Here is a 27,315-nt window from a genome sequence, read left to right on the forward strand (position 1 = left end):
GAAGATTAATTTATCGTCGTCCTGATGGTGCACGACTTTTATAAAATTTCCACGATGTACCTAGTTCAACAGTTTCAACAAACCAACAATAGTAAAGAGAAGTAGCATTGGTACATCGGAAATACGCGGACAATTTTGAACTAAAATTGCTATACAATTACTGAACCGACAAAAAGAATCGCCGACGACCAAGACATTCGATCGTCTTCTGGTACTACCCAACACAGTCACGGACGGGTAACCCAATGACCTCGATAACGTCCATGGCGAAGTGTTGTTCGTATCCATCGGGTTCTTCAGCTGATGTCACGACGTCTTGACGAAGGCACCAAATCGGTCTTCCATTTCTTATTTTTCCACTAATTTTTTTGATACTGCGTTACAGTTCGGCAATACTGTGTTTTACGGAATGTGTTCGATCAGTTGGATTTTCTTTGGTTCCAGATGCAACGAACGGAAACTATTCTAAAGGTAAGAATCTTAGTCATGTTTTGTTAACTGTTTATTTGTTAGCAGAAGTATGATTTCTCAAGTGTTGTATCAGTTACTTTTGTTGTCTAATTTTTAAGGCTTTACTGAGGCCATCCGAATAATTGGTGTAGGCTAACAAGAATAACCGAACAGCTTAATTTTTTAAACAGTGTTAATGAGTATTAATCGTATTAGGCACGTGACAGCGTTATTTCAAAACCAACGATACATGCAATTTACTCATGTATGGAACACGTCAGTCACACACCTGTCGATTTTAAATACATCACTTTAAGGTTAAAAGGAACGACAAACAAAAGTTTATGGCATGTAATCAGTTTCACAAAGAGACCTTTTGTTACAAGAAAATATTATATTTCGGAAAGATCTCTTTGACAGTATATCGTAGGCTGATATTTGACTTTATTGATATTTAGTAAACGATGTTACTGAAACCGCAAATTGGAAAAGATTTACGATTTTCCGTATACCGGTAATAACAATGATTAATAGCTGAATGTCCCTGAATCACAATTTTAACAACCAAAATGCAAATCATATAAACTTCTAAGTTAACCTTGTCCTACAATCTGCAGTCCGTTTTTGCCTTGCACTAAAATTATTATTCAGAGCGCAAAATAATTGCCTTCCTAGTTAAAAGGTAACAAAGGACGCATTCATAAAACTGCAATTTACGAATGAAATGCATCCGTTTTTTGTGCGCTTTCCTAGTCAAGGTTCAGCAATATGTCTGATTTCCACTTTACAGAATCGTTTTTTTTTAGGTCCTATTTCAAAAACTTTCATAATCTGCAGACATTTTAAAGTACATAATTACCTTTACCTGGCCACAAATAAGTGACACTTTTCAACCAGAATTTTTCTCAGCGGTTTAATAAAACCTCAAAAGTTGTTTACAGTTAGCAATTTCTTTGTTGCCACTCACAAACTTGATTCAAAACCTGTAATTAATCTGGCTGGCATTCTAATTGCTATTTTCAAACAGCTCACGAAAAAATAAGTAAGTTCATGTTAAAAAAGTGCTATACAGAGTGTTTTTAACAATAATGCACCACTGAAAAAAGGAGAGAGTAAACTCAGGAACTTAATTTTTTTTGATATTAGTGGATTTCATTATAATCTATTAGATTTCAAAAATTTGGCCAACATTTACATCTTTTACATTGAATTTTTCCTAAAATATTGAACTAAAGAAGACAAAAAAACCATGATTATAGTTTTGGAATTGTTTTGGCAAACATCCCAATTATTAATCGCTTTCTGTCTAGACAGAATTACATCAACTTTACGTATCATTGAGTTTATAGCACTACCTGAACAATTTACTAGAAACTCCCATACAGTATGATTACAAACAAGTTAAAACAAAAACAATCTGGGTTTAATTAAGGTCATTATCAATGCAAAAATTCCATCCTATTACGTATTTACAATTACACTTCCGGTAAATCCGTACGAATTCGTTTTATTTAAACCGCTCGCACATATATGAGACCGCAAAACAAACTTTTAATCATACTCTCTATTAAATGCATGACAAGGAAAACGTAATAAACTAAAACGTACATTTCTCATATACGAATGCGGCTTTGCGATACGTATACATGAACGTAATTTCAATGATCTATCAAGTTCGTACGTGTAGCAAATTATAAACGAAAGTAATTTAAATAAAACGTTCGTACACCTTCCATGATGCAGAGATGTTATAGAATGTGTTCCAATTTCTACCTCGTATCGGTGTCAGCAAGAAAAGAGAAATTTTAGTGTTTTACTAGTGAAGAACGAAGGTGTAAATGTATGAAATATTATTGCTTATATTTGGGCAGGCTTAAATCGGATTTGAACAAAAAACTGTGTTAATAAGATGACCCACTAAATTTACTGTAGTTTTTTCAATACATAGATGATGACTTGTTCATTGCTTAGTAATGATATGAAAAGAGATTCAGCAGTTATCTTTATTTGTGATATTTCTCTTTGTAAAAAAGTTACATATGTAATTACTTATTGATGCTAATTGATTATAGCACAAGCTTCTGTTTTCTGAAAATTAGTTAATCAGTTAAACAGCACATTGTTTAAGTATTTTGCCATAACTTTACACAATAAAACCATCAAAAACAACTGAAAAATATATCGAATAATAATTTAATCAGATCAACGTCTACGTGCCCTGAAAGACGATTGAAAGCTTTTATATCCAGAATTTAGTTCATGGTCACCGAAATTTGTTTCAGTTTAAAAGACGATCAGTTCCAAAAGCAAATCAATCGTTCCAGACTAATTTTGGTTCACATTTTATTCTCTGCCCTATTTAAGTCCCTTTTTCTTTTAACAAACTTCGAACATTCGTATTGCAGGCTTCGGTGCGTAATCAAGTTTTTTTGGGTTCAGGTTGAAAAGGTCGTTAAAGTCTCATTAATCTGGAAAACTGCTTCTATAAAACCACAAGTTTCTGGGGACTTTAGGTTAAATTTACTTGAACCGATAGGGTTAAGCTTCATTGAGCTGGTTGGATTAGTTGACATTTATTTGTTTAGTTCTTTAAGTTGAGTTCAAAAGTTGAATAAATGCTGACCGAGGATAAAATTTAAAGTTTCTTCAAGTTAAATTACTTAACACTTGATAAGGTTAGATCGTGAAATACTTGTTCAATCTCTTGATTTCACTTAAATATTACAGGAAGACGATCTTTTTCCCGGGCAGTTCAAAAAGAAACAAATTTAAAAGTAAAGTGATACGTACACCATAAAACCGAGCATCCTAAGCTAAAATTCAAATTCCGATACAAAATTGCTTTTATTATCCCGAGGCTATCATCGACATGTGTTGAAATTTGCTATGTGCCTCGGTTTAAAATTTCCTTGGTAGATGAGCTAAAGTAATTTCGCGAGGCAAGATCGTCCCTTATAGTTACGGCCCCTAAATTATGAAAAATGATGTGACACTCAATGAAATAAACGATTAAACTGACAGGGAAAAATTGATTGATTATCATTCCGAGTTAGGTATTTAATGGAAACCTTATTGTGATTGAAGCAAACTTGAACTTCTCGGGATGACGGATATTGATTATGAAAGTTCTGAATAAGATTAGTCGTTCAAATGGCGTTGACCAATCTCTGAATAATTATTTTGTTACAGATTTTCAAGAGACCGGAATGACCCTTCACCAGCAATTTCAATCAATATGCGGAGACCGTATCGCAATAACAGCAAAAGTGAATTGGTCTTGATCAAGTTGATTCTAATTTCATTGTGCTACAAGATTGCTAGAACATGTAATAATCAAGTGAGGGACGAAAGTGTGTTAGATCGAGAATTAAAAAATTACGTTGATAGAGTGTTTAAAACTGAACATTTTAATATTATACCTGGTGTTGAGTTTGAAAAGTTGAATGATACAACTGGCAATCGTACTGATTGTGATACTGGAAGGAGTGAAACAAAATCTTTTGAAGACTACATCCAGGACAAATTTGACCAATATGCAAAAACCCATGTACTTTCAGTTAATTTCGAGCAAACTGCAAGATTTTTCTCGTTTTCCAGCTCCAATGCTAGCACAGGTAAGCACTTAGCAACACAAAACCTCCTACCATAAATTACCTAAAATGCAATTAGACTCGTATGCGTTTGATCTATTAATATGATGCTTGACAAATTAATTTAATTCAGGTTGCAAACCTCGAAGTATAATTTCCTGTGAATTTGTCTTTGTCATTTTAACAAGCTGGAAGTTAATATTGCTTCGCTGTTGAAAATGCGCTTTGTTACAGTTTCAACAGCAGACAGTCAGTAATTAAGAGGAAATAGCTAAAAATTTGTCACGTCAAAGCACTCCTTATAACAATAAAGATTTACTCAATTTACTGACCGTAACAAAGGTGTGTACTAGCTAATCAGATTTTGCTAAGTGATTTAAGTGTAAAAGCTCCCGAGAGGAGGATTACAAATAAACTGAGTCTAGACCATGAAGTTTACGGAGATTAAGTGCCTGTAAATTCGCCTCCGCTATACACTCAACGTATAATTTAATAAATTCAAATTTTGCAACAATTTCCTGGCAATGAATCATTTGGAATATTGATTTTTGAAAGTAAGTAAGTAAAGTAGTAAGTAAGTCCAGTTTGAATACCAAATTGGAAAACACACACTCTTCTCCACAAGGGTTTTTTTTGTCCAGCTTAAAATTCTTATCTATTTGACATGCTCTTAGATGATAATGATTACTTGATGGTTTTTCCGATTCGGCCTTTCCATCTGAATAGACTAAATTGTTCAATTACCAATAATATTTTACGGGTGTCAATGCTATTAGTGTTAGAAAGGCCATTTCGTAATTTAACGGACGGTGAAAGGGCAAATGATGATTGAGTTCATCCATTATGATTTGATATCAGTCAAAAGCGTCCGGGCATAATTCTGAAATTCTAATTTTGTTACCAGATTATTTCCTACAGCTTAAATATAACACCATACATAATGTTGTCTCGGTTTTATGCACGACTGTTTGTGTAAAAATAACGATAAAACCATTACAGCAATGTAAAAACTATAAATTCAGGATGACAATGATTACTTCTGTTCTTGTTGACCAAATGAAGTGCAGTAGTTAACGGCTCCACAATACTAATTTGAACATCAAATTCAATAACTGATTAAACCTCAATTACACTTAATTACCGCTAATTTGAAAAATGTAGTCATTAATCTTAACAAGCAATAAACATAGACTTTTTTAATATTTAAATATGGAAAATGCTGCAATAATCTCATCTAAAGTAAAGTAGGAATTATAGTTTGCAGTTTTCGACTACAACAAAGTGTCTCGTTCAATTAAAACTAATTAGATGATTTGAAACAGTAATTTCTATATCTATTATGTACTTCTAAACTACCACGAATAGGAAAGTTTAGGACCCATTAAAGTGACACGTGGATGGATACTCAAAACTAATAAAGTTAATTAATCTCAGTGACAAATTGCAAAAGCACTTAGTTTCCAGGGAGAAATTATTTCCATAAAACACGCCAGGCTACATTAGTTTTAATAGATTACCTATTATTGTGTCGACTAACTCTCATGTTTCATATTAATACTACAACATAATGCCCGGTAATGGCACTGCGCCTTATAATTAAGATTAGCATAATTTTCGTAAAATGCAGATAATTTAAGCTTGCCTGAATGGATTTTTATTTCAGACTCATCCGCCAAAAGCTCTTTCTTAGCGGGTTTTGGAATGGGCGTATTAGCATTTTTCCTCAAAAAGCTTATGTTACCAGTTTTTATTGGAGCCCAATTAATTACGTCGGGTTTAGTAGCCATGTTTCTTCCGACGGTATTAGGTGGATTGGGTAAACTTGCTGGGAAAGGTCTGTCAACATTTTCGGGCCTATCCAGTGCCTCAACAGGTAAAGAAATCCATCCTGAAATTAATTATTTAAGGAAAATGGTGAGAAAAAGTTAATTACAATTTTCATGTTACGCTTTGCATTAATTAAGTTTCAGTATTGTGCGCTGAAGAGAGTGAATTAGTTTTACTTTTTTCTGCTAAGTAATAATTACCTGTCTGGAATTGCATTGTTAATAATGGAAATTACGTACTTTGTTAAGAGAGCAGTTTCTCTTCTGAAATTTACTACTTAAATGCTATAATTAAGTTCAAATACAATACATTTTCTTCACACTATTTTGATAAATTCAATTAGGTTAAATGCTTAGTTATAATCACTTTCATAGACGGTTTAATAATATTTTAGGACTTAACAGACCTCAGCCTGAAATGGAGGATTTCGAATTTAAGGATGCTGATCCCTATAATAACGAGGAACCTTTAGGTGCAAACTTTGACGATGAACACGACACTTTAACATTGAATACGGTGGAAAGCTCTACAACTGTCCCATCTAACAGCAGGTTAGTAATGTAAAAATGTACAGCAATTATATAGTTTAAAAAGAACTGCAAAACTACTGATCCAAATAGTAGTGCAGGTCTAAGTAATTGACAATAAATATCTGAAATCATTTAACACTGTTATTTGAATATTCGGTCGTGCATAACAAAACATACTACACAGACCTTATGCAGGACTTTTCCGCACGACTTGCTGCTTAAGGAGCTGTTTTTATAGTTTACTGAAGTTCTGATGTGTTTTAGGTTGGATTTCAAAAATACAAGGAGAATCTATTCAGCGCAAAAAATTAACGACAACTACTACCTTCGAAAACCTAGCAAAAAGGCGGATTTCAAAGTGTTTCACAAAATACCTACATCGTCTCTGTTGCTGACCAATTACGATCCGTTTTATAGTCCGTTGTTGTCGAGGCTGGATGTGGTTTTCCAGCAATTAGGACTTCCAAGCGATAAGGGACCTCAGACAGAACGATGTCGTGAACGACTTGTCTGTATGATGTACGCTAATCCTGCCAAATTTGCTCCTTATAGTAATTTGGTATCTACACAACTAAGCAGGTAGGGTAATTAACTCTTTAGTATCAACAAGTTGCAATATGTTTTTTAGGAAAGTACTCTTATCGACAAGTCAGTAATCCATTCAAAAAGAACTGTTGGTAATTTTTTAAACTGTAGCTAGAAAAAGTAATTTATTTTTGGAATATCTTAAAATACGGTTAAGGTGGCATTTTCTCTTGATAACGGTTCACAAGTTAAATAAATAAAACGTATTTCAGAGTTAATCTCAAAAGTGTCCCTTGAGAAGTTTCAACTCCAAATAAGAGCAATATCTAATCCATGGACCAATAAAAGAATATTATATCCAGTCCTGACATTATAAATCCGTTTTGGGAACGTTCAAGATATTTAGTATTCATAGAGGGCAAATCAAGAAATGAGATTGCCTCACTCAAACCGCCAGCAAAAAAGAATAAATAATACAATAAGTCTAAAACGTCCATTTTGTCTCTCTAGCTCCCTTTTCATTTATTCACGTCAATATGAAAAGGAATTAATTGACACTTTGGTGGAACATCTATTGATAAATGCAAATGCCAGTGAATTTTTTTATGTGCTGATACGGCTAATTTAATCAATGTCAAAGACCATTGTGGGATAATTTGTATTCCTAATTTAAAGCTATTTACATGCCGAGTGGTCTTCAAAAGCTTTCGTGTCCTTTGAAATGTAAATTTATTTGTTTTGAATACCCAATAGTTGCTAATGATTTTTTTACACACGATCAGAGACGATGTTCAACAACAATCCTTATTTACAAATAATCTCTAGTTACCACATAACCCCTTTTTCAATTCTTGTCTGTTTTATCCGCCTGTACATTAAACCTTCCATGAATTATTTACATGTTATACAAAATTAACAGCCTCCATAAAAGAAATTTATGGAGCTACAAAATGCTGGACAATGATAAATATTTTTTAGCTTTGCCAAAACAATAATCCAACACCACTCATATCGGATATACTTTAATTAGTAAAATATCTATTTTCTCTACCAATTTAAGTAGTTTACTATTCTATAGAACATAGATAAAAGAGTTTCAATGTTGCAGTTGTAATATATAAACTTTCTTAATCTTCTAAGTTGCCGCCAAGTTTCAGTCGATAAAGTTCCGAAATCCTGCGAGTGTTTGAAACTTTATTGAAAACGTGCCGACTATTAGATGGATGTTTCGAAAGCGAAAAATTTGCCTTAAAGTGCTTTCGTACTTGCAGTACACACTTTCTTACTTTCGAATGTAAATATACCAAACTGTTTAAAGTATAATTTGAATATTGATTTTAGGGAATTGAATGAACTGCGAAAACCAACTTCGGATAATTCGGAAATTTTGAGATTCTTCAAGTACATGAAGGCAGCCAAAGATGGTCAAGATGGAGGTGGAGACTGCAATAACCACGGTGGATGTCCATTATTGACTGAGAACCAACCTAGTCCAGCTTTGCTCACTACTTATAATGACATTAATAAACTTGTCGAAGCGAGGAAATTACAATAGTGATCAAAATTTTTGTTTGAAATTTACGGTGCCAAAATTGTGGAAAAGTCCTAATTTAATGCATGACTTTCTTAATATTTGATACAAGCAGGACGTCCAAAAATTATTTACATGCGAAACCAAAATACGAGATAACAATAATTTGTTTTTAATGAGATATGTATACAATAACAACCTGAGCAAACTAAATATCCCTGTATCCTGAGAATTAACAGAATGCAGGTAATTGTGTGTCATTGAAAAGTGTCTTCCTTGTGATTAAACGATGTCAAATTTTTCAGTCAAAGATTCATTTTTACATTTACAGTCTGCATGACTATTCAGAACGTATCCAAGAAAAACCAAATTCAAAATCAAAGCCAGACTATTTCCGTCTGGTCGCATTACAAGAAATAATGAATCAAACCTCTTTACTGACTGCCAATCCAATTTCTGTCTTATTACTTCGAACTATACATTACGTGTTTCGTGAAATTCACGATTGATATCTCGTATTGGTTTCTTGTATCAACAATTCCACTTGAATTAGATCAAAGTATGTTGGTGTTACCATTTGATCGATTTTGATTGAGAATATGATATTCCGCATCCGCCCAATCGGTTAGATTTTTCTAGGTATACTAATGCTTATTAATTTATTTTATTTATTGCTTGTTGTAGTGGTAGAATTTAAGAGTGTGAAGGCAGAAACTTGTAAATAAAATAGTTTTAGTGTTGTATTAGTTTTGTTGAATATTTACAGTAAGGTAAAAGCTTTTGCCCAATTTTGTAATAAAGGTGTGTCCTGATAAGATTAACGCATGTCACGATTCGGCTCTATCTGATAAAACCAGCAAGAACACAAAGAAGCACCTTTGGGCTTCATTAGGTTAAGTGCATTGAAGTTCGGTTTTTGACTTTCATCCCTATTAAGCACCGGGTTTAACGCATTATAATATCCAAATACAAAAGTTCATTAACTTATTAGTTCTGCTAAAATTATTTTTAGCAACTTAGTTTGGCACTAAAACAAGTTTAGGTTCTACGTAGAATGGACGTTTCTAGTTGGCAGGCTCTCGCATTTCACATTTACTAGGAAAACTGCAATTTAATTAAAATCACAAGCTTCTACAAAATATTTGTAACGTAATTCAGTTACTATGCAATTTTAAAAACGGGATTGCATTTCCAAATGCTTTTGTACAATAATTGAATTAGCTCATAGTAACCGGATTTGCTAGAAAATAGGACAAAAAAACGAGAAAAGATATGTATATAATGTCTTATAATAATTATTGCAAGACGAATAGTCAGATATTGTTAATGCAGTTGTGAAAAAAAAAAAACATCATTTGTTCTGGGTGTGTATTCTTGAAACGAGGGAAGGAAATTATTAAGAGAAAGACCAGTAGAATGTGACAGGAACCCGCTATTGTCAGGTTCTTCGGTCACATTCTATCACCACTTCTGTTGAGAATTCCGTTCCCTGCTTTCAAGAATTAGGCCTCTGCAATAAATAACAATACTGTTCACTTCATGACTACTATTATCTTCATGACTACTTTTTAAATGAGGTGTTTTCTAGGCATTCTTGACTACCACCTTCCCAGAAATTTGGAATTAGTTTACCAGAAAGGTATATTTTATAATAATTAACATCTTCTACTTTTTTTTCCCATTCTGGAAATGAAAATCCTGATATTTCTGCGTTAATACTGGAAGAAGTTTTCGAAGTAGTGTAGTCCAGATTGGTTCATTCAATGTCTAAGGACCACGGACAAAGTGTCGATCATTTTTATTAACCAGAATAAGCTACTTTTTGCACCTCAACAATTCATAATAACAATACATGATCAAGTGTGCAGTTAATGCAAATGCTAGAACGACGTATCTTATAAATTTTTTATCGATTTTTCTTCAGTTTAAAATTCAATCTAACTTTGTCGTAAATGGCCATAAACTTGAACATTTTCTATCCTTATGCGTTACAGACCCGGATGTTGGTTCGATAATCTGACTTTCTCTCAATTCGGGGGATCGTTGAGTAAATTGCGCTTTTCTATAAAGATACCCGAGTAACAATTTTACTTTCAGGCTAAAACAGCTTTGCTCCAGTCTCTCCTACCGACACTGAACGTTTATTATTGCTGCTTTTCCCAATACTGAGTGTTCTGCAATAATGACACATCTTATTATATAAAGAGTTTACTTAAAATTCATCAAACATTCTGTTTTATCAAATAGTTTTTAAACACCACAACTAAGCACCTAAGAATACGGAAAAAAGTACAACAATGAGAAATCTAACCAACTTCTGTCGCTAAAACTACTCTGTGGGCACAAAAGATAGTAACTAAATTCGTTCTTTAAGACAAATGCAAAATTTGTTTTCTTTTTAGAGAAAGTAATTAATAATCCAACAATAAAGGAGAAACCTGTTTGTGATCAGTTCCTACAATTTTTGCCGAATGATATTAACAAATATTCAACTAGTGATTAGGATCAATTCAATGCGCCTCTAGCAAATTTTAATAACAAAAAAGCTTTACTTGGCGATGTTTAATATCAACCAGGATCTAGTAAGGCATTAACCTCGTAGAAATTTGCTATTCTTTAAGGACTTATGTATTACTTAAACCAATTCCAAAAATGATTACTCATACACAGGTATTATAGGCATACAATAACAAGGTTACTACCACAACATTCGGTAATAACAGTATACTTTCTCCTGGGCAAACCCCACGTTTCTGCAACTCATTACATAATTTGGGCATCCCAAGACATAATTGTGTATTGCATTTAGGCCCCCACACGTCCCGTATATAACACTTATACAGGTTCGGAGCTCCACAATTATCTTTCGGCTTTTAGGCCGGTTAGAGCAAAATTAAAAATAATTTAAATATCCCGGTCTGATGTGTAACATCCACGCTAATCTCGGATTAAAAATCAAGTTCAAGTGAGCGCAAATAACTTCACGTAGCATCCGGCAGTGATCTACCGTTAGTTGACCCAATCAAAACCATTTTCAAATTATTCGCTTTTGCATTTATTTGAAATATGTTTGAGTTATCAAAGTGGATATTTCTTTTATCGTCAGTTGCTTTGGTGTCACTTCAGGGACAAAACCAACCAGCAGAAGCGCAAGATGGTAGACAAGGTATGTAGAGGTCAATAGTCCTGTAAGCCTTTCTTCTTTTGCTTGCTAGTCGAGTCGGTTTATAGTGTTGTGTGTATACGATATTTGCAGTGTTACTTAACTAGTTTTGTATATTTGTTAGGAAGAAACCTTCTGGATTGGATTGGTTTAGGCACAGGACCGGAACAGGATCCGTATTTAGCGAAAACAAACGCACAATGTTTGAATGGAGATTTGGCATCGTGTTTTCAAAGCCGGGCGTTGGCGTCACTTGATGATTTCTTCAATCAGGTAATTAACACCTAATTAAATCAGCAATCACACAAAATACACTGTAATTTTGTAGCCTTCTTATGTGCTAACTGAAAGAGCGAGAGTGTTAAGACTACCGGAACAACATTTGAGATCTTTAGGACAAGAAACTTATGAGTATTCTTCATCACCTAGATCAGAAGATTCTGAGTGGGATGCTCTTGTTAAGTTTGGAATGAGAAAGGTATATTTTGCCTTAATTTGGGTTTAGTAACAAATTTGTAAGTTAATGTGTGGATTAGATTGAAAAGTTTCTGAAATCCACTGCCATGGAGGTGGATTTTGATGAAGATGTGACGGAAAGAGGTAGATATTCTCCTAGGTTCATCGATGAGATTGCTGATGAGATCGATGTCATTGAGGACAAAAAGGACAACATTTTCAGTAAGTAAATTTAATAAAACACAGTATTACATACAGCTAAGTAAAACAAACAGCACTGCATCCAATTTTCACTTATTTTTTATACAACTGAAATAATTTAAACAAATATTTTGCGTATTCTCTAGTGTACAAAAAATTAGGTTATTCACAAAACTGAAAAGGTTTTTTCGCAGAGAGATATGCGTATCATATGCAAAATTTGCCATCGTAAAAATGCTCACCAGGGAACTAAAAACTGGAGTTTTCTCCCTTTTTATTTATACATCCAGATATGACACATCAAAAGCGCACTTTTTTAATACGTTTTGTATTGCAGAACGAAAGCAGCTGAAAAAGCTTTTCATCCCGATGCTTTTGATTTTGAAACTATTCAAACTGAAGCTATTACTGTTTTTACCCCTCATTTTGGGACTGGCGTCGTTCAAAAAGTTCCTTGGCTTCCTGGCTATCTTAATCCCAGGTAAGTTGACATGTGATACCGTAAAACTCGCAATAAACTCCAAACAACTCTAACGTGGCTTTTAGTGAAACGTGCCATTATTTTTCAAGAAAGTTTCCGAGAACAACACTTAAGATAATTCGATAAAGGTTGCAATGAAAAATATTGTTTCAGGAGCTATCGCCTACTTTAAATTCTGCAAGCCCAACTTCCAGACTAATTTTGGACCCAGTCATTTTGCCGGGCCGCATTACTCATCTGCAGGAGTTGCATACCCTCAACATTTCCGGTAAAATTTGTATAACACGTGGTGTAAAATGTGATTCTATGTCTATATTTATTTAGGGAACAACCAAGTTTTGTTCAACCGCAAGGTTACAATGAAGAATACCACGGGCATGAAGGTTTCAGTTTTAGAGATGAGAACGCAGCCCAAAATTTAGCTTACAACGGGTGGAACGGTCAGTATAGGGACTCTGGAAAAAATATCCAAGCTGAACCTGAAACTACTTCAAAAAAATCAATTTTGCCAGATTCATAGACCTGTAATAGTTATTTACATTACTAGAGTGGTATGAGTAGTAGTCACGAGTGAGAAATATTGCCACGAAGACGAGGTCGTCAATCTCGAGTCCATTATTTTGTCATACCACACGAGTAGTGTAAAATATTTTATCTACGATGAACACAGAAATGAGTTATAACTTTGAGTTACGTAATGAGAGATTTTACTGCACTAGTATTATGACTACCACACCAGTGCTGTAAAATTGCGCATTACGTAACTCAAAGTGAACTATGTAAAGAATCATTACCATGCTAGTGGTAGAGAAAATTATTGTGTGTGATACTAAATATGTATGTATAAATTATGGTTAAATTCGTCAAAGCAATGAAAAATTTGTCACAATAATTTATTAATAATTGCTTAAGAATGTATATAAATGTTTATTAAGATAGTCTAATTTAAGATTTTCTTTAGGAATTTGTATGTATATGTATTTGTAATAAAAGGCTTTTGTATTATAATTAAACACTAGATGTGACTTATTTTGGATTCTCCTGGTCTTATTTCCTGTTATCAAAAAACTATTTGAAGTAATAAAATCAAATCAATCATTTAGTCAAAATCTGCTACATAAAGTATTGAGATTTTACTAATTTGGTAATGTTATCTAAGAATAAGTTGATAAACTCTCAAAAAGAAAAAACATCTTTGTAACAAATTTTCAAATCAGTTGAAATTATGGTTTTTGAAATTTGCACCCTGTAACTTTGTTATTTTTTAGAGTTTAGTGTCTTTGTAGAGTAAAAATTTCTCTAAATTGACCTCACAATTTCTTTTCTATCTTAAAAATTGCGACAAAATGAGTTGACAAAAATAGTGAAAAACCATACTTTTCTTGCACATTCTGTATACTGGAAGCAAAAACGATCCTGCAAACTTACGTTGGGTTAAGGAACTAATTAGAAATGTTTTTGGTCTCTTAAAACTTTTTTGTAACTTTCACCGTTTTCGAGTCATTTAGAAAAAACTCAGAAGTCAGTAAAATTGTGATCTAAATTTTAAACACGCTTTAAGGGGCAGTCAGGGACAAAATAGCCTGTAAAACCCACTTGAAATAACCAAATCATGTTTTTAAGCACATTTTTGGAATCATCAATAAATATTCTATTTAATAACATAAAAAACCACTACAAAATCAGGTAAAGTCAGGGAAAAAAGTGGTGTCAAAGTATAAACTACCAGAAACACAGTTTGAAAGAACAGTCAGGGACAAAAATCGCCTGTAAAACCCACTTAGAGTGAGAAAATAACTGTTTTAAGCACATTTTTGGAATCCTCATTAAATTTTCTATCCAAGAAACTGAAAAAACACTTCAAAATTTTGGTACAGTCAGGGAGAAACGCTGTGTCAAATTTGATCTGCCGGAAACACAGTATTTGTAATTTACCAGTAATTTATCGGTCAAATTTTTCTGCTAAAGTAAATATTTATTTTATTCATCAGTAATTAATACAGAACCGGTAGAAGGTAGAACAAACAGATCGTCAATATTTTTCAATATAAAATTTTCAAGTATGTATTGCGCTTGTTTATTTATTTGACATAAAGGTGTAGGAACCATAAAGGTAGCTGTTGAAGAAAAATTAAAAAATGTTGTTAGTTTTTGTTAATTGCTCAGTTAAGAAAAGACAGTTATAATTCAACATTTAAGATCAATCAAGAGCCATCACAACTCTCAGTTTAGAGTTCTTCAAAAATACAGTATTATTTTCCATAAATGGAACAAGTCGTTATAGCTTAAAAGTGTAATTTAGACTGGGCTTTTTTATTAGAATTATTTGTATATTTTGCTTTTTATTATATTGTCTACCGTTAACTGACGAAACTTTTTCCTATTGCAGGCACCAAAAACTTTAACTGCTAAATACTTTCGTGTGATGTTTTTCATTTACAAATAAAACAAGAATACTTTATTGCAATCCGTTATTTTTATATGAAAGTCATTACCGGATGAATGATATTTCAATGCTAAAATTTCTCAGGACAACAAAATTAGAAAAAAAAGGTTTAAAAAAAAAAATAAATGACCCTCACACCATAAATTCACTGAAGAAATGCAGACAGATCTCCGAAAAATTGCGGTAGAAAACCAAGAAGTGGTTTTTCCATTTATCCGCATGATCGAGACATTTTAAAGATGTTTTTTCTGTATTAAGAAATTTGTAAAGGTAAACCATAGCAAGTTTGATTTATACACATCGCTAACTTTGTGATTTCTCTAAAAATCTAGTTGCAAATAGTTAGTTACTGATCATCGAAGCTTAAGATTTTTAAAGTCATCTAGATCATCATTAATTGACCACAATACTAATAATTGATTAATTGTTTGGACTTAATTTTGTCTTCAATCAGCAAAAAAAACGATCTTGGAAAATTCACACAGTAGAATAAATTGACCTCACAATTTCCTTTAATAATAAGACGAATCAAGACATGGAAAAAAGTCAAAGAGATTTAAATTGATTGCAAAAAGCTCCCAAAAGTAATAATCCTACCGACATTTTGTGGGCTGCCAATAAAGCTTCCTCTGAAGGAATCAAAGCAGATTTTCAAGTAATAAAGCGAACAGGAATATTCTTATATTTGATAAAAAGCACTTGGCGGCTTTTTTATTTGAAGAACTTTACCGCTGTATTTTATGTAAATATTTTCAGTTCATTTAGTGTCTTTGTGGAGTCTTAAAGGACGATTTTGAGATGTGAATACGGTCAGACTAGACAAATAAGTAGTACAACGAAGATACACATTGTCTCCGGACAACTAAAAAAAAACTATTGTTCTTCTAGAGTTCTAATCCATTTATTTGATCAGATTTATAGGTTTACGACCAACTTATTTGAAAAAGTTAGCCAAGGGATTACTTTGTTTCGACACATCCACACATCGACACAAGATCAGTTATTATTATTACTATATTTTCTTTTACTTATATTAAGAATAAATCATTATGAAAAGTTAATGGTTTTTTTGATGAAATTTTTTTAAAACGTGTTCTTGCCAAAATATACAAATTACGTAATTTTTCAATTTTGTCCTTTTAATTCTTCTTCTTTCAGTCTGCTAAAAAAATTAATCAATCAGCAGTACTGTTTCAAACACTTTTAAATGTAACATTGTTTAAACAAGCTAAATTACATACTTATTACTCAAAAGTTTGCAAACTCGAACCCATGTTAAACTTTGTAAATTATGAATGAGTTTTTTTTTCAATTAAGCGAAGACAGTCTTGATATTTTGTGAGTAAACGGCAATTGTTCAGCAAGAAAATCCAAGTCGCTTTCCAAAGCATATTTGCGATTCAAATAAAGCAAAAAACAACTATTTGGCATTCTTGGGGTAGTAAGTGTTCTCAAATGTTTTATAGAGAGACGAAAAAAAGTTTGCTGAATATCCCACTCACATTTCAGCGTTAGAAAAGCTCAGACAAGATTTTCTGCATAAGTGCTTGTCATCTCGACGTAATGTAATGAAATAATGTTTTAAAAATCGCTGAGTATTCTGAATTTCAAATTTAGTTTCGAGGTTAATGCCTAGACTTAACTGCATAACACATGGTACTGTACCGGACGTAATGTTTTCACTCTCACAGATTTCTCCAAGACCAATTAATCGTGCGTACTAATTAGAACTAGTATCACACTAAAGTCTCAAGACAGTTTAATATCCAACAATATTGTGAATTAGGTGATCTAGAAAATAACTTATTCAAAAGGTATCTTTCAATCCTAATTGGTTTTGTCACCGTTAACAATGGCGAGTTTATTACTATAACACAGTTGTAAGCCTCTAAAACGCAAACATAAATTTCTGTATTGAATTACCATTTAATCAGAGCTTGTTAGTATTAAATGTCTGTTTCATCGAGATAAGCCAAATTGGATATTATGCAGTTTACTGAAATATGCAACTATAGGATTGAAAATTCAAGTTAAAATACATACATAGTTGAAGGAATAATTTTAGTTACATACTTAACTTGGTGAGGAACGTTAGAGCTTCAGACGTGCTAACATTAATTATGACAAACTGACTAAAAACCGACCAAGAACATCAGTTTTAGGCACTTGTTATTGAAGTTCGTAAATTTGGCGCAAATAAACTTTCAGTTTGCTGAGTGGTACAAAGTTGTAATGGCAAGCGAAAGATTTATGCAGCATGAAATATAATTTTGCTTTGTCTGCTCTTAGTCTATAAGACTGAAGAAATGTAACAAAAAAAACTGTTTTTTTGGTTAGAATTAGTTATGCAATATCCAGGGAGTCCATATATTTTTATATGCTATGCACATTCATTTTTTAAAGACTTTTTGTTTTTTCTTGGAATCTAATTAGGAAAAGTTTCATATTTATATAAAAGGAGAAAATGCCATCATCTATAAATAAATAGTAACTTGAAATACTTATTAACAAAGTTAGCTTGTTCAAACTTTATTGTTATATTGAAGTTTTCTGCTAATATGAAAGAAAAGCAAAATATTTAAGCTTTTCAGAAAACTAATAGGTAGATCGGCACTGTCTGCTTTCAGTCTTTAAGTTTCCTGCAAAGAAGCCATTTTTCAACGAAAGTACAATTATTAAGTTTGGAAGCGAACTTGGGCAACGCGATCACAATATTTTAATATTTATTTAACGACAGCACTGCCTTCTACTTTAGTTAACATACTCTCGTAACTTTCAATTTACAAAGTCCGGGTAAGCGGCATATTTACACGAGCTAAGCAGATGTGTTTGAAAAAGTAGCCGTTTTCATGCAGGTTTTAAGCAAACAAATGCACTTAATCAATATTTGTATAATCGGATTTCGTGTGCAATTCCCAATAATTATGATGTCCAATTGCATGCAGAAAATTTGATAACAAATAACCGGATTTTCAGAATATACAAAATTGGTGACTAGTCATACGTTATTATTTTATTTCTACGCTCTGGGATATAGGCAAGGCAAATATTGCCGGAAGCTTGATTGTTAACCTTGACCTGTGATGAATGATTTTTAGGTGACACTTTTAAATTTTCTTTTAGATAAAACATTGTTATTTCTTGGCATAGGATCTTAGTAAAATTCCATAAGCGTGATTTTGACCTTTACCACAAATCATGGTTGTTTTCGCCTTTAAGAAGGTCAAGAATTCTCTTTAATGCTCGCTTGTGACTGTCGGTGTATTTTAGTACGTGTACAAATTTCCTCATTTAGTCGATTGTTCGATCTAGTTTTTAAAGTGCTTTGAAGAGTCTTATTCCATATGCAACTAGCGGAACTAAGACTAATTTTGTTGATTTCAGTTTTGACTAACTTCTGCTACCAGAGAGAGAATACAGTGACCCACAGTCTATAGAAAACATAAATGAAACAGAAACTCCAATTTCCAGAAAAGGAATGTTGTTTTTTACCTGATCTACTCAAACCGATTTGTTTTGTAGAAAAGTGGGTTTCAAATGTCGAGAAGAAAATGTTTCTACTCAACGCACAAACATATTCTAGAAGAAACTTTTCAATGTACACCAAATATAGGCGTTAAAATATTGCTTTCCTTATAATGTTAACATTTCACTTTAAAGCTATAGATAGTGTGACTTCAAAGAAGAAAAATTAGCCAAATTACGACCAAACAGCCTACGCATTCTTCGTTTGTTCCAAAAATTAATTCATGTCCCAGATTTTTAGAAAATCATTTAATAAATTCTTAGGCGATTATATCAATGTGAACATCTCTAGTACGCATCTCAGACATTATATTTAAAATGCCGTTAATCGGTCGTTCTATTTGCATACAAACCTGCAGAGGTAATGTCACCAAAAATGTTAATTAAACAGCAATAATTGAGTACTATAATATTTAATTAGTGAATTGATTATTATTATTTTAGAACTTACTTCTGCACACAAAGTTCAGAAATCTTGCTTTTTAATATTTTCCACTTCTGCATTGGCATCCATAAGTGAAAAGCACTAACATTAACTAAACCCAGTTCCGGAGTTTTTTGAATTTGAACACATACCTAGTTCCTTTATTTACTTATTTAATTAAAAAAGATAAACAAATTTATTTACCAAGAAAATTATTGTTAGTAAAAACCTGTTGGTGTTCCTGTATTTTGGTCATAATTTGTTGTAACAAATATAATTTCAAAGCATTAAACAAGTTGTAGCTATAATAAGCATTATTTATCTACAGGATAAAGCTTAATAATCAACGAAAGTGAGTATTCTCGTCAAAATTTTTGGTTAGCAAGTGAAAGATTTAATAAAGTGCGAACCTTGCACTTTCATTTCCCATCTGCTTTATTTACAGGACTGTTTCTCGCTACCTTAAACGATTATGTTACAAAGCAGACAAACTAACGGTTTCTGCAAATAGAAGAGAGAGATATTTGCTAAAAGTTTGTTTACTATCAGAATATCGTGGAAACCACCCTGATTTATTGCGCAATTATTAGTATTCTGGTATGATGGGTAATTGGTTATTCTAGCTCATCAAAATTGCCAGCACGTTTAAAAAAAGTACTTATATAGGTGAAAGTTATATTATATTGAATTCCGTTTTGAAAAATCGTGTAATAATGAAGATTATCATGTAATGGGCTCCTTATATGACCAAGTGGTACTACTGTTAATACGTACAAGTAATTGTTTTGCATGACAATTGATTTATACTTTCCATTCAATGTGTCTTATTGTAGGCACTTACACTAAAAATAAAATTCTACTCATTTAAGAGTTTTTCTAGTAAAATGCAAAATTGTATTGCACGAAATCAAAAAGTCGTGCGTTAAAAATAAAATTTTACATGTTTTCAAATTTCACGATATTTTTATTTATAAAGCAATGCCCATAATGAAGTAAAAAGTTTTTATTGGAAATTAAGTTTTTTTGCCTCATAACTGATTAAGGTAATAAATATACTTACACCTGAGAATGGTCGTGGTTCTTGAATTGGTTAAGTACCGTTGGAACCACCCATCCGTGACACAGGGTGTTCCGTCACAGTGACAAATTTTTGGGTTTTCACTGGTAAGGTCAAGTTACCAAAACGCCGAATTAAAAATATCACTTTTACTTCATTATCATAAAGGTTTTGTGCCAGAAACCAACCTGTCTGAAAGAGCTTTTTTCGATCGGTAACGTTTACACCAGATGATTAGTTGCAGATACGCAAGCTTAAATTTGATAAAAAACAATTAATATTTTATTGTCAAGTTTAAATAAGTATATTAGAATTATAACTCAAGTGATCATATACTACAGGGACTTTATCTTTTTTAAACGTCCAAAACTTGGTTAGTTAAACAATCATCAAATATCATTTTGTGAAAACTACGATTTTCTCAATTAAAACATCAAATAAGAAAAACATTTATTTGAGAAGTAAACGTAGCTATTGAACCCTGATTAACCTTGTGTATACTGAAAATTTCACTGTCGTTATAACAAATTTTCCCCCCGGTAAAGAATTCTCACGGGGCAGTAAAATCCAGTCGACCAAACAAAGCGACAATCAAGGTCTCGGCCAATCAGAACAGCGGATTTCGCAAGCGAAGAATTTCTTCGCCGTAACCCTAATTTCTTCAGCTGGTCCATACGACACACTTCCTGATACTGGTAGCGTTTCTTACGGATCGTATAAAATGTTCCCACTTCTTTTTGGATCTTCATTTTATTTGCTACTTTGGTCATGTGCTAACAACAGCGCTTTTTGTAAGCTTGCTTCTTTAATTTTATATTTTTTAAATTTAGTTTATTGAAGAATTGAAAAATACCTAACAGACAATATGAAGTGTGTAGTGCTTTGTGGGGTGCTTGCAATTTCCTTTGCTGTGGTAGCTGCAGGACCTGTTGTAGACGAACATCAAACTCCACACGTTAATTCCGTAAGTTTAACAATCTTAAAATCTATTAACGACTAGTGTAATATGAAAGAGAATGTGCTTAGTAATTACCAGTAATAGCATAACATGGATGATATAATAATGAAGCTTTCTTGGTTTAGCTTAACTCAAACGAACCCACAATTGAAGAGTCTCTACTGAAGAAACTAAACACTAAATGCGCCAACCACGACATTTCCTCGTGTATGATGCTCAAATTGGTAGCTTACTTCAATAGAATGCTGAAAAAGTCCCAAATTGAAATGGGAGACGTCGAAATCACCCAAACTTCCACGGTTACCACCGCAATGGAGACTTCCCGCAGTTTGAAGGACGTGGAAAAAATGTCTGATGAGGCCCAATTGACTCAACTTTTAAGGGAAAAGCTGTACAACTTTGTTCGATCCAGATCGATGAAATGGCATGTAAGTATTTTTTGATTATTTTATCCTGTTAAAATTTCAAAGGGTTTTATGACCTGGATTTAATTAACCCATCAACCTTAGTAATAAAGATAAAAGCATTGCCCTTTGGTGTAAAGCCAATTAAATATTGTCCCTAATTTTTGTTGCGTGACCGTTATTATTGTCTTTTTTAATGTATTTAGCAATGTAAACGCTCACTAAACTCCGGACAGTCATTTCAGTTTTTTTTTGATTAACTTGATTAAACGGCTAATAAAAATAAAAATTTTCTTGTGGACGTGTTCAGTTTGTTTTTAATGCTAATTAGAGTCGTTAGTTTAATTAAATTTTCTGAGTTTTTTTAAAATAACTTATTAATAAATCCCAACCAAATGTTACTGCTAAAGCTATTATTTGCAGATTATGTCCCAATTTAAGTTTTAAACTTTTTCCTTGCTTTGGCATTTTTAGATTAAACTTTTAGGTTGACAAAATGTAAAAATAAATTTTGGACTATTAAAATATGTGGTGCTTGACTATATTTTTTGAGACACCCAGCTTAAATTTTTGTCCTCTATCTATTTAATAATAATAAAAAAATCATTCAACATCATATAAATATTCATCAATCACTTCAATTTGCCTGCATTTTAAAACTGAAATACAAATTCAGATTACCACATAAAAAATCGTTTTACACAATACTCTAAACCAGAATTATGAATAATTGATAATATTTTATTTACAAATCACTGGCAATATCGACGCAGTTTGCAGGCTGCGTGAATTTGATTACTCTGTTTAAATATGAAGAAAAAACTTTTAACAAAATAAAAAGTCAAATATAACTGACTTAGTATATGATGTTGATTGGTATTAAATTAATTCTGACTGATATCAGATTTTCTCGTTACAATTCAAATCCATGTTTCGGAGTTATTACTGTGGTTTAATTTATTTTTAGTGGAAACACAATCAAAGTGACCAAAAATCATTAAAACACCTTTTATGTTGTAAAAACTCGTAGGTGGCCACGTGTATTAAGCTTTGTCAAAGAGAGTTAAATTAAAAATTTAATAATGAGGTGAAACTTAATTTAGGCAATCTGACAAAAGAAAAAAAACCTAAAGGGAATTTAAATGGATTTTCTAGGTAACTGATGGTGCTGATATAGTCATTTCCGGAGGAAGCAATAAAGATGGTGGTTTAAACCTTGGATTTTCTCTTCGTCCCACTGAAGCAGCTACTGAAGAAGGACGTAAGAAAAAAGACCAAGGAAACATGAACGGTATCATAGCTGCCGCCATTATGAAAATTGGTATCCTAAAAGCTTTAGCCTTCAAAGCTTTAGTGCTGTTGGTCGGAAAGGCCTTGTTAGTGAGCAAGGTAAGATTGTCATAAGTTCATATATTGCAATTACGACTGAGATTTCTGGAATCTTTCTCAGAATGTACAAACCGTGGGCTTGGTTAATTGTGCTTTCACTCCTAAAATTAGGAAAGTTTTCGCTATAGCATGTATCCCACGTAAAGTTCATTAGGTTAGTCGGAACACGAGAACTTTCTTTTTATCTCACGATCTCGTGGGAAATTCACTTTTCGATAATGAACTTTTATTATTATTTGCTGGATGAGCTTTCATGATTTGCATGACCTCCACTTGTTGCAGTTTGAACCTTTAGGGAAATAACAGCCAGAACAATATCCTCTATCAGAGAGAACTTGAAGTTTTTTACACAATTTCTAAACAAGTTATTGCAGGGACAAAGACTTCTGTCCCTAAAATAATCAACCATTCAAAAGTTAAATCGCCTCAAGTTTTTGTGTTTATTTTCCATTTAATATTCCTTCTCGTTACCTGAACTTTTCAAACCTAATACGAGAACGGAGCAACTTTACAACTTTTGAGACGTGGTTTTTTTCGGAAAAGCTGCTCTCTTAGATTTGCTGCTTTTTTAAGCCGAGTTCGAACAACTTGTTATTCATAAAAGCTTTAGATTTATTAGTTTATTTATTAAAAATCCTTTAGAAATTTTCGTTTGAGGAGAGACGACACAACAGGCGTTAATGTATTTTTTTCCGCGAGCTGGCTGAGGATCTTAAATTAAAATACTTAACAGTAAAAAGTGACGCAAATGGGCATTTAGACGGTTTATTAGTTGTGGTGTTTAGAATTTTAATTCTCCACAGTCTCGCTTTTTAAAGTATCTTAAAATAATTCTCGGGTAAATGATTTTAATGTTGTCACGGTATAATTTAATTATTTACCAATTAGAGACGATGGGTCGTATATTTTTTATTATCCGGAACTTATTGTGGCACTGTATAAGACGGTTTAATAGCTATATCCCATCATAAAAAGTGTAACTTTTTTCATTGTCATAGCATTCCAAACGAACGAAAGTGGTGATTTTTCTTCATTTCCAACAGCTTTTCTAGCATTTCCTAGTCATTTAGAATCTGGAATTTTTGCTTTTGGAACAACTCATTTTATCAAGCTGGTGAACCCAATGAAAATTATTGATAATAGTGACATCTAGTTTACCCATCATGAACATAAATTCTATGCACTGCACTTTCTACTGAGTTACCACTTTCATTCATCAACTAGTACGAGTACCATCTAACAGATGGCAGAGGGGCTAAAAAAACATGAACAACCATTGAGAAAGCTTCCAAAACTATGATTCTGAATATTTGAAACTCATTAAAAGTCTAAGTTCAAGAACACCCACCTTGAACTTGAACCACAGCATATAAACAGGTGGTATTCGCTGTGACATTTTAACTTTCTCCTCACCTCGATACTTTTAATTTTAAATCCGGATACCAGAGGTCGCCATGAGAACATCCGCGACCTCGGTACGGTTTCTAGGTCAAGGAAAGTATACCCACCCAACCGGATGGTGCGGTAGGTATTCCGCCTGTTAATTAACAGGTTTAACGCAGGTGGCGCTACATTGGTCGCAACTGTACGATTGCAAGTTTTCAGTATTTTCTGTGTGACTTCTGGTGGTTTAAACGTACATTTAATTGTCACAAAGAAGTAATTACAGGCACTTAGTCCCTTGATCGGTATCTCGCTGGGTAAAGTGTATTTCACTTGATCCTGTTCTGCTTTCTCTTCTCGATTTGATTAATTACAGGCAGAACGAGAATCGATTTAACACATGTTTCTCCTTTAACATGCATTTCTACTTTGACTAATTGACTGCGTTTTTGATACTTTTCTAGAGTTTAATGATACTTTTGAGTATCAAAAAACATGAAAAATTCAAATTTGATAACTTTGACATAATGACATAATAATTGCAGAACCTTCTTTTGGAAAGATGAATGAATTTAACTTTAGCAATATTTATAATTACTTTGTTTATTTTTAATCTGCTTACTAAATAATAATTTTTTTTCAGCTTGCTTTGGTTCTTGCCGCCATCATTGGATTGAAAAAATTATTGAGTCAAGAAAAACACGTGACCTACGAAGTAGTGGCTGATCATGGTCATGGTGGTGGTCATGACCACATCAGTGCCGGAGGCCATGACATCGGTTATGGTGGTGGTGGCGGCGGATGGGGAAGAAACTTCCAAGCCAAAGAAGCTCAGAACATGGCCTACAGCGCCCACGTACCTGCCAATTAAATTTTTTATCTTCAAAGCTGCTCAGAAGCAGCAGAATGGTTGTTACCACCACATTGGTGTCCTGTGTGCTGTTTAAATAATTTATTTGTGTTTTAATAATTTATTTTGTTGAAGAGAATGATTGTCGTATTTATTGTATTTATTATTAAATTTGTTGCAGAAAGTTTATGTATGTTTTACTACAGAATGGGTTTTCAGTAACGTGTGGAAACTCACGAAGTTTGTTTGTCGATAAAAATGTAAATGCACAGAGACTGCCAAAAACGAATACACATAGCTGCTGTTGTTTCCATAGAAAACTTTGGAACTACTACGGGCTGGTTTGAATTTAAAATTATGTATTTTCTTGTTACTGCAAACACTGCATTTTCCTGTTTGTCACAAGTGAAATATGGTTTTTCGATTTCTTTGCTTACTGATGATTAATAAATAGTGTGAGCAAACCCTAAACAATATTTTACATTAAAAAGAACAAAATTTAAACTAATAAATATATTACAAGTAATCAGCACCTTTACAAAACTATACTAACTTTCAGGAGAAATATACTTTTGATTAGTCAATAAACCGTTTCCTGAATTGGCACCTAACATCTTGTCAAAATATGGATTGTCCCTTTCTACATTCCTAACCACATTTTCTTGATTATTATTTGCCACTGGAATATAAGGAGAATTGTTTTCTGAAACCGCTGATCCTTGGGTACTTGGTGCATACACTACGTCCTGGTACGTATCACTTCCCTGAGCTTCATTTCCGTAAGTATGACCGTAATTTCCTCCTCCTTCTCCTTGAGCAGAATTTTCTCCTCCAAAACTTCCTTGAGCTCCAAAGCTATGGAAACTCGAACCACCTATTAAAATCTCCAGTTTAGTTATGTAAAGTAAAAGTGTTTATACAAAATACCGTATGCTTTTGATGGAAAATAAATAGGTGGACGAACAGGGTATTCGAGTTGTTCCACTTCAACAATTTCTGCAGGTTGATGATGTTTGAACTTCAACAACAGAACGTATAAAGAAATTAGAAGTGCAATTTTTGCTAGAAATATTGCTTTCATTGTTAGTAGCTTTATCATTCCAAACATTCCTGTTAGGAGAATAGCTGACTTGTAACCTAGCACCATAGGGATCATATATTTGCTGTTTTCCTCATTTTTCTTCCCTCTACCTAAGAAACTCAAGTAAATCTTTTGTTTCCGTATCAAAAAAAATTGTACAAACCTTCTTCCAAGTAGTTATCATTTTTCTTGACGTAGAAATCCAACTCAATTCCATCAATTTTTGGTTTTCCAACACTAACACCAATAAAATCACCCAAATTTATATCCAACGATAACCGTTCCGTTAAAGGCACATCTTTCCCCTTGTTACTTTCATTTAATCTCAAAACCACACCGTAGCCTAAGTTCCAACCCTTAGGGGAAATGAGATCCTTCAACCACACTTGACCGTCACCCTTTACATTTCCTAACACTATCATTAACAGTAAACATGTAGACCGCATAATTTCACTTGTGGCAATATACGAGTTTCAGGTGAAAATTTGACTGTCAACCTAAATTTAAAATTACTGATTGCGTCCGATCTACGGCAAAATAACTAGATTATATGAAAAGCGGATCTTTATATCGTTTCCACTAGTTAACCAACCCTGAAAATTAGCGTGATATATTCGTAAGCATGCCATCAACATACACCTACTTTAAATTATTCAAAAAGTGCTATGAAGTGTAAAAATTAATAAAATTAAATAAAAACGAAACAAAACTAATGTCGGCGTGCACGCAGAAAAGTGATTCCTTTAAGAAAAAACTAGTTTATTGGGTTTATTTTCACTAGTGTTTTGATGCTTGCGTCATGTATGTTAATGAATTTTAAACAAATTAATATTACTATTGATATAAATTTGTTGGACAAATTTATTTTATGTTGTGTAGATTTTAATGGCAGCGTATGTTATTGATTTGAAATTAATTTCCGGAATTAATGATAAAACAGGTATAACGACACTTTAATTACTGTAATAAAATATGCATATTATGTCCAAAAATTCTGCATATTCTATTTACCATAAAACTTAAAAAAGATTGTTGTATCAATAC

General features: G+C 32.9%; 4 protein-coding genes across 5 annotated transcripts; 3 read left to right on the top strand and 1 right to left on the bottom strand.

Moving 5' to 3' along the window:
- The first annotated feature begins 63 nt into the window (after window positions 1-63).
- Osi24 (Protein) lies at window positions 64-9,193 on the top strand. Of its 2 annotated transcripts, XM_081977963.1 has the most exons (6): window positions 68-471; window positions 3,640-4,064; window positions 5,704-5,913; window positions 6,262-6,418; window positions 6,662-6,976; window positions 8,264-9,193. In XM_081977963.1, exons 2-6 carry the CDS (start codon window positions 3,686-3,688, stop codon window positions 8,475-8,477), a joined length of 1,275 nt encoding a protein of 424 aa, XP_081834089.1. In that variant the 5' UTR covers window positions 68-471; window positions 3,640-3,685; the 3' UTR covers window positions 8,478-9,193. The 2 variants fall into 2 exon arrangements, with proteins under 2 accessions (XP_081834090.1, XP_081834089.1); XM_081977964.1 differs by lacking the exon at window positions 5,704-5,913 and having other exon boundaries at window positions 64-471.
- Window positions 9,194-9,326: 133 nt separating this feature from the next.
- On the top strand, window positions 9,327-13,790 carry Osi2 (DUF1676 domain-containing protein Osi2). The gene is made up of 7 exons (XM_081977965.1): window positions 9,327-11,619; window positions 11,741-11,889; window positions 11,945-12,094; window positions 12,153-12,294; window positions 12,611-12,754; window positions 12,908-13,022; window positions 13,079-13,790. The coding sequence occupies exons 1-7, from the start codon at window positions 11,520-11,522 to the stop codon at window positions 13,272-13,274; spliced, it is 996 nt and encodes a 331-aa protein (XP_081834091.1). The 5' UTR covers window positions 9,327-11,519; the 3' UTR covers window positions 13,275-13,790.
- A 7,162-nt stretch (window positions 13,791-20,952) lies between these two features.
- Window positions 20,953-25,377, top strand: LOC145728101 (uncharacterized). The gene is made up of 4 exons (XM_081978098.1): window positions 20,953-21,170; window positions 21,290-21,592; window positions 22,724-22,957; window positions 24,984-25,377. The coding sequence occupies exons 1-4, from the start codon at window positions 21,072-21,074 to the stop codon at window positions 25,209-25,211; spliced, it is 864 nt and encodes a 287-aa protein (XP_081834224.1). The 5' UTR covers window positions 20,953-21,071; the 3' UTR covers window positions 25,212-25,377.
- A 145-nt stretch (window positions 25,378-25,522) lies between these two features.
- LOC145728100 (uncharacterized) lies at window positions 25,523-27,069 on the bottom strand. Its single transcript, XM_081978097.1, has 3 exons — window positions 26,435-27,069; window positions 26,118-26,381; window positions 25,523-26,064 (listed from the first exon to the last, which is right to left on the bottom strand). The coding sequence occupies exons 1-3, from the start codon at window positions 26,715-26,717 to the stop codon at window positions 25,739-25,741; spliced, it is 873 nt and encodes a 290-aa protein (XP_081834223.1). The 5' UTR covers window positions 26,718-27,069; the 3' UTR covers window positions 25,523-25,738.
- Between the last annotated feature and the right edge of the window lie 246 nt (window positions 27,070-27,315).

Source organism: Ips typographus, linkage group LG4, assembly GCF_016097725.1.
Source record: "Ips typographus isolate SLU linkage group LG4, UJ_Ityp_2.0, whole genome shotgun sequence".
NCBI lineage: Eukaryota > Metazoa > Arthropoda > Insecta > Coleoptera > Curculionidae > Ips > Ips typographus.

Excerpts from the sequence above, each read along its gene's own strand:
- Osi24 (XM_081977963.1), top strand. The coding sequence starts at position 3,686 with ATGCGGAGACCGTATCGCAATAACAGCAAAAGTGAATTGGTCTTGATC. Across the intron at positions 4,065-5,703 it reads CAGCTCCAATGCTAGCACAG|ACTCATCCGCCAAAAGCTCT; the intron begins GTAAGCACTTAG and ends TTTTTATTTCAG. Across the intron at positions 5,914-6,261 it reads CCTATCCAGTGCCTCAACAG|GACTTAACAGACCTCAGCCT; the intron begins GTAAAGAAATCC and ends ATAATATTTTAG.
- Osi2 (XM_081977965.1), top strand. The coding sequence starts at position 11,520 with ATGTTTGAGTTATCAAAGTGGATATTTCTTTTATCGTCAGTTGCTTTG. Across the intron at positions 11,620-11,740 it reads AGCGCAAGATGGTAGACAAG|GAAGAAACCTTCTGGATTGG; the intron begins GTATGTAGAGGT and ends TATATTTGTTAG. Across the intron at positions 12,755-12,907 it reads CCTGGCTATCTTAATCCCAG|GAGCTATCGCCTACTTTAAA; the intron begins GTAAGTTGACAT and ends ATATTGTTTCAG.
- LOC145728101 (XM_081978098.1), top strand. The coding sequence starts at position 21,072 with ATGAAGTGTGTAGTGCTTTGTGGGGTGCTTGCAATTTCCTTTGCTGTG. Across the intron at positions 21,593-22,723 it reads CCAGATCGATGAAATGGCAT|GTAACTGATGGTGCTGATAT; the intron begins GTAAGTATTTTT and ends TGGATTTTCTAG. Across the intron at positions 22,958-24,983 it reads AGGCCTTGTTAGTGAGCAAG|CTTGCTTTGGTTCTTGCCGC; the intron begins GTAAGATTGTCA and ends ATTTTTTTTCAG.
- LOC145728100 (XM_081978097.1), bottom strand. The coding sequence starts at position 26,717 with ATGCGGTCTACATGTTTACTGTTAATGATAGTGTTAGGAAATGTAAAG. Across the intron at positions 26,382-26,434 it reads TGATAACTACTTGGAAGAAG|GTAGAGGGAAGAAAAATGAG; the intron begins GTTTGTACAATT and ends TGAGTTTCTTAG. Across the intron at positions 26,065-26,117 it reads TTTTCCATCAAAAGCATACG|GTGGTTCGAGTTTCCATAGC; the intron begins GTATTTTGTATA and ends AGATTTTAATAG.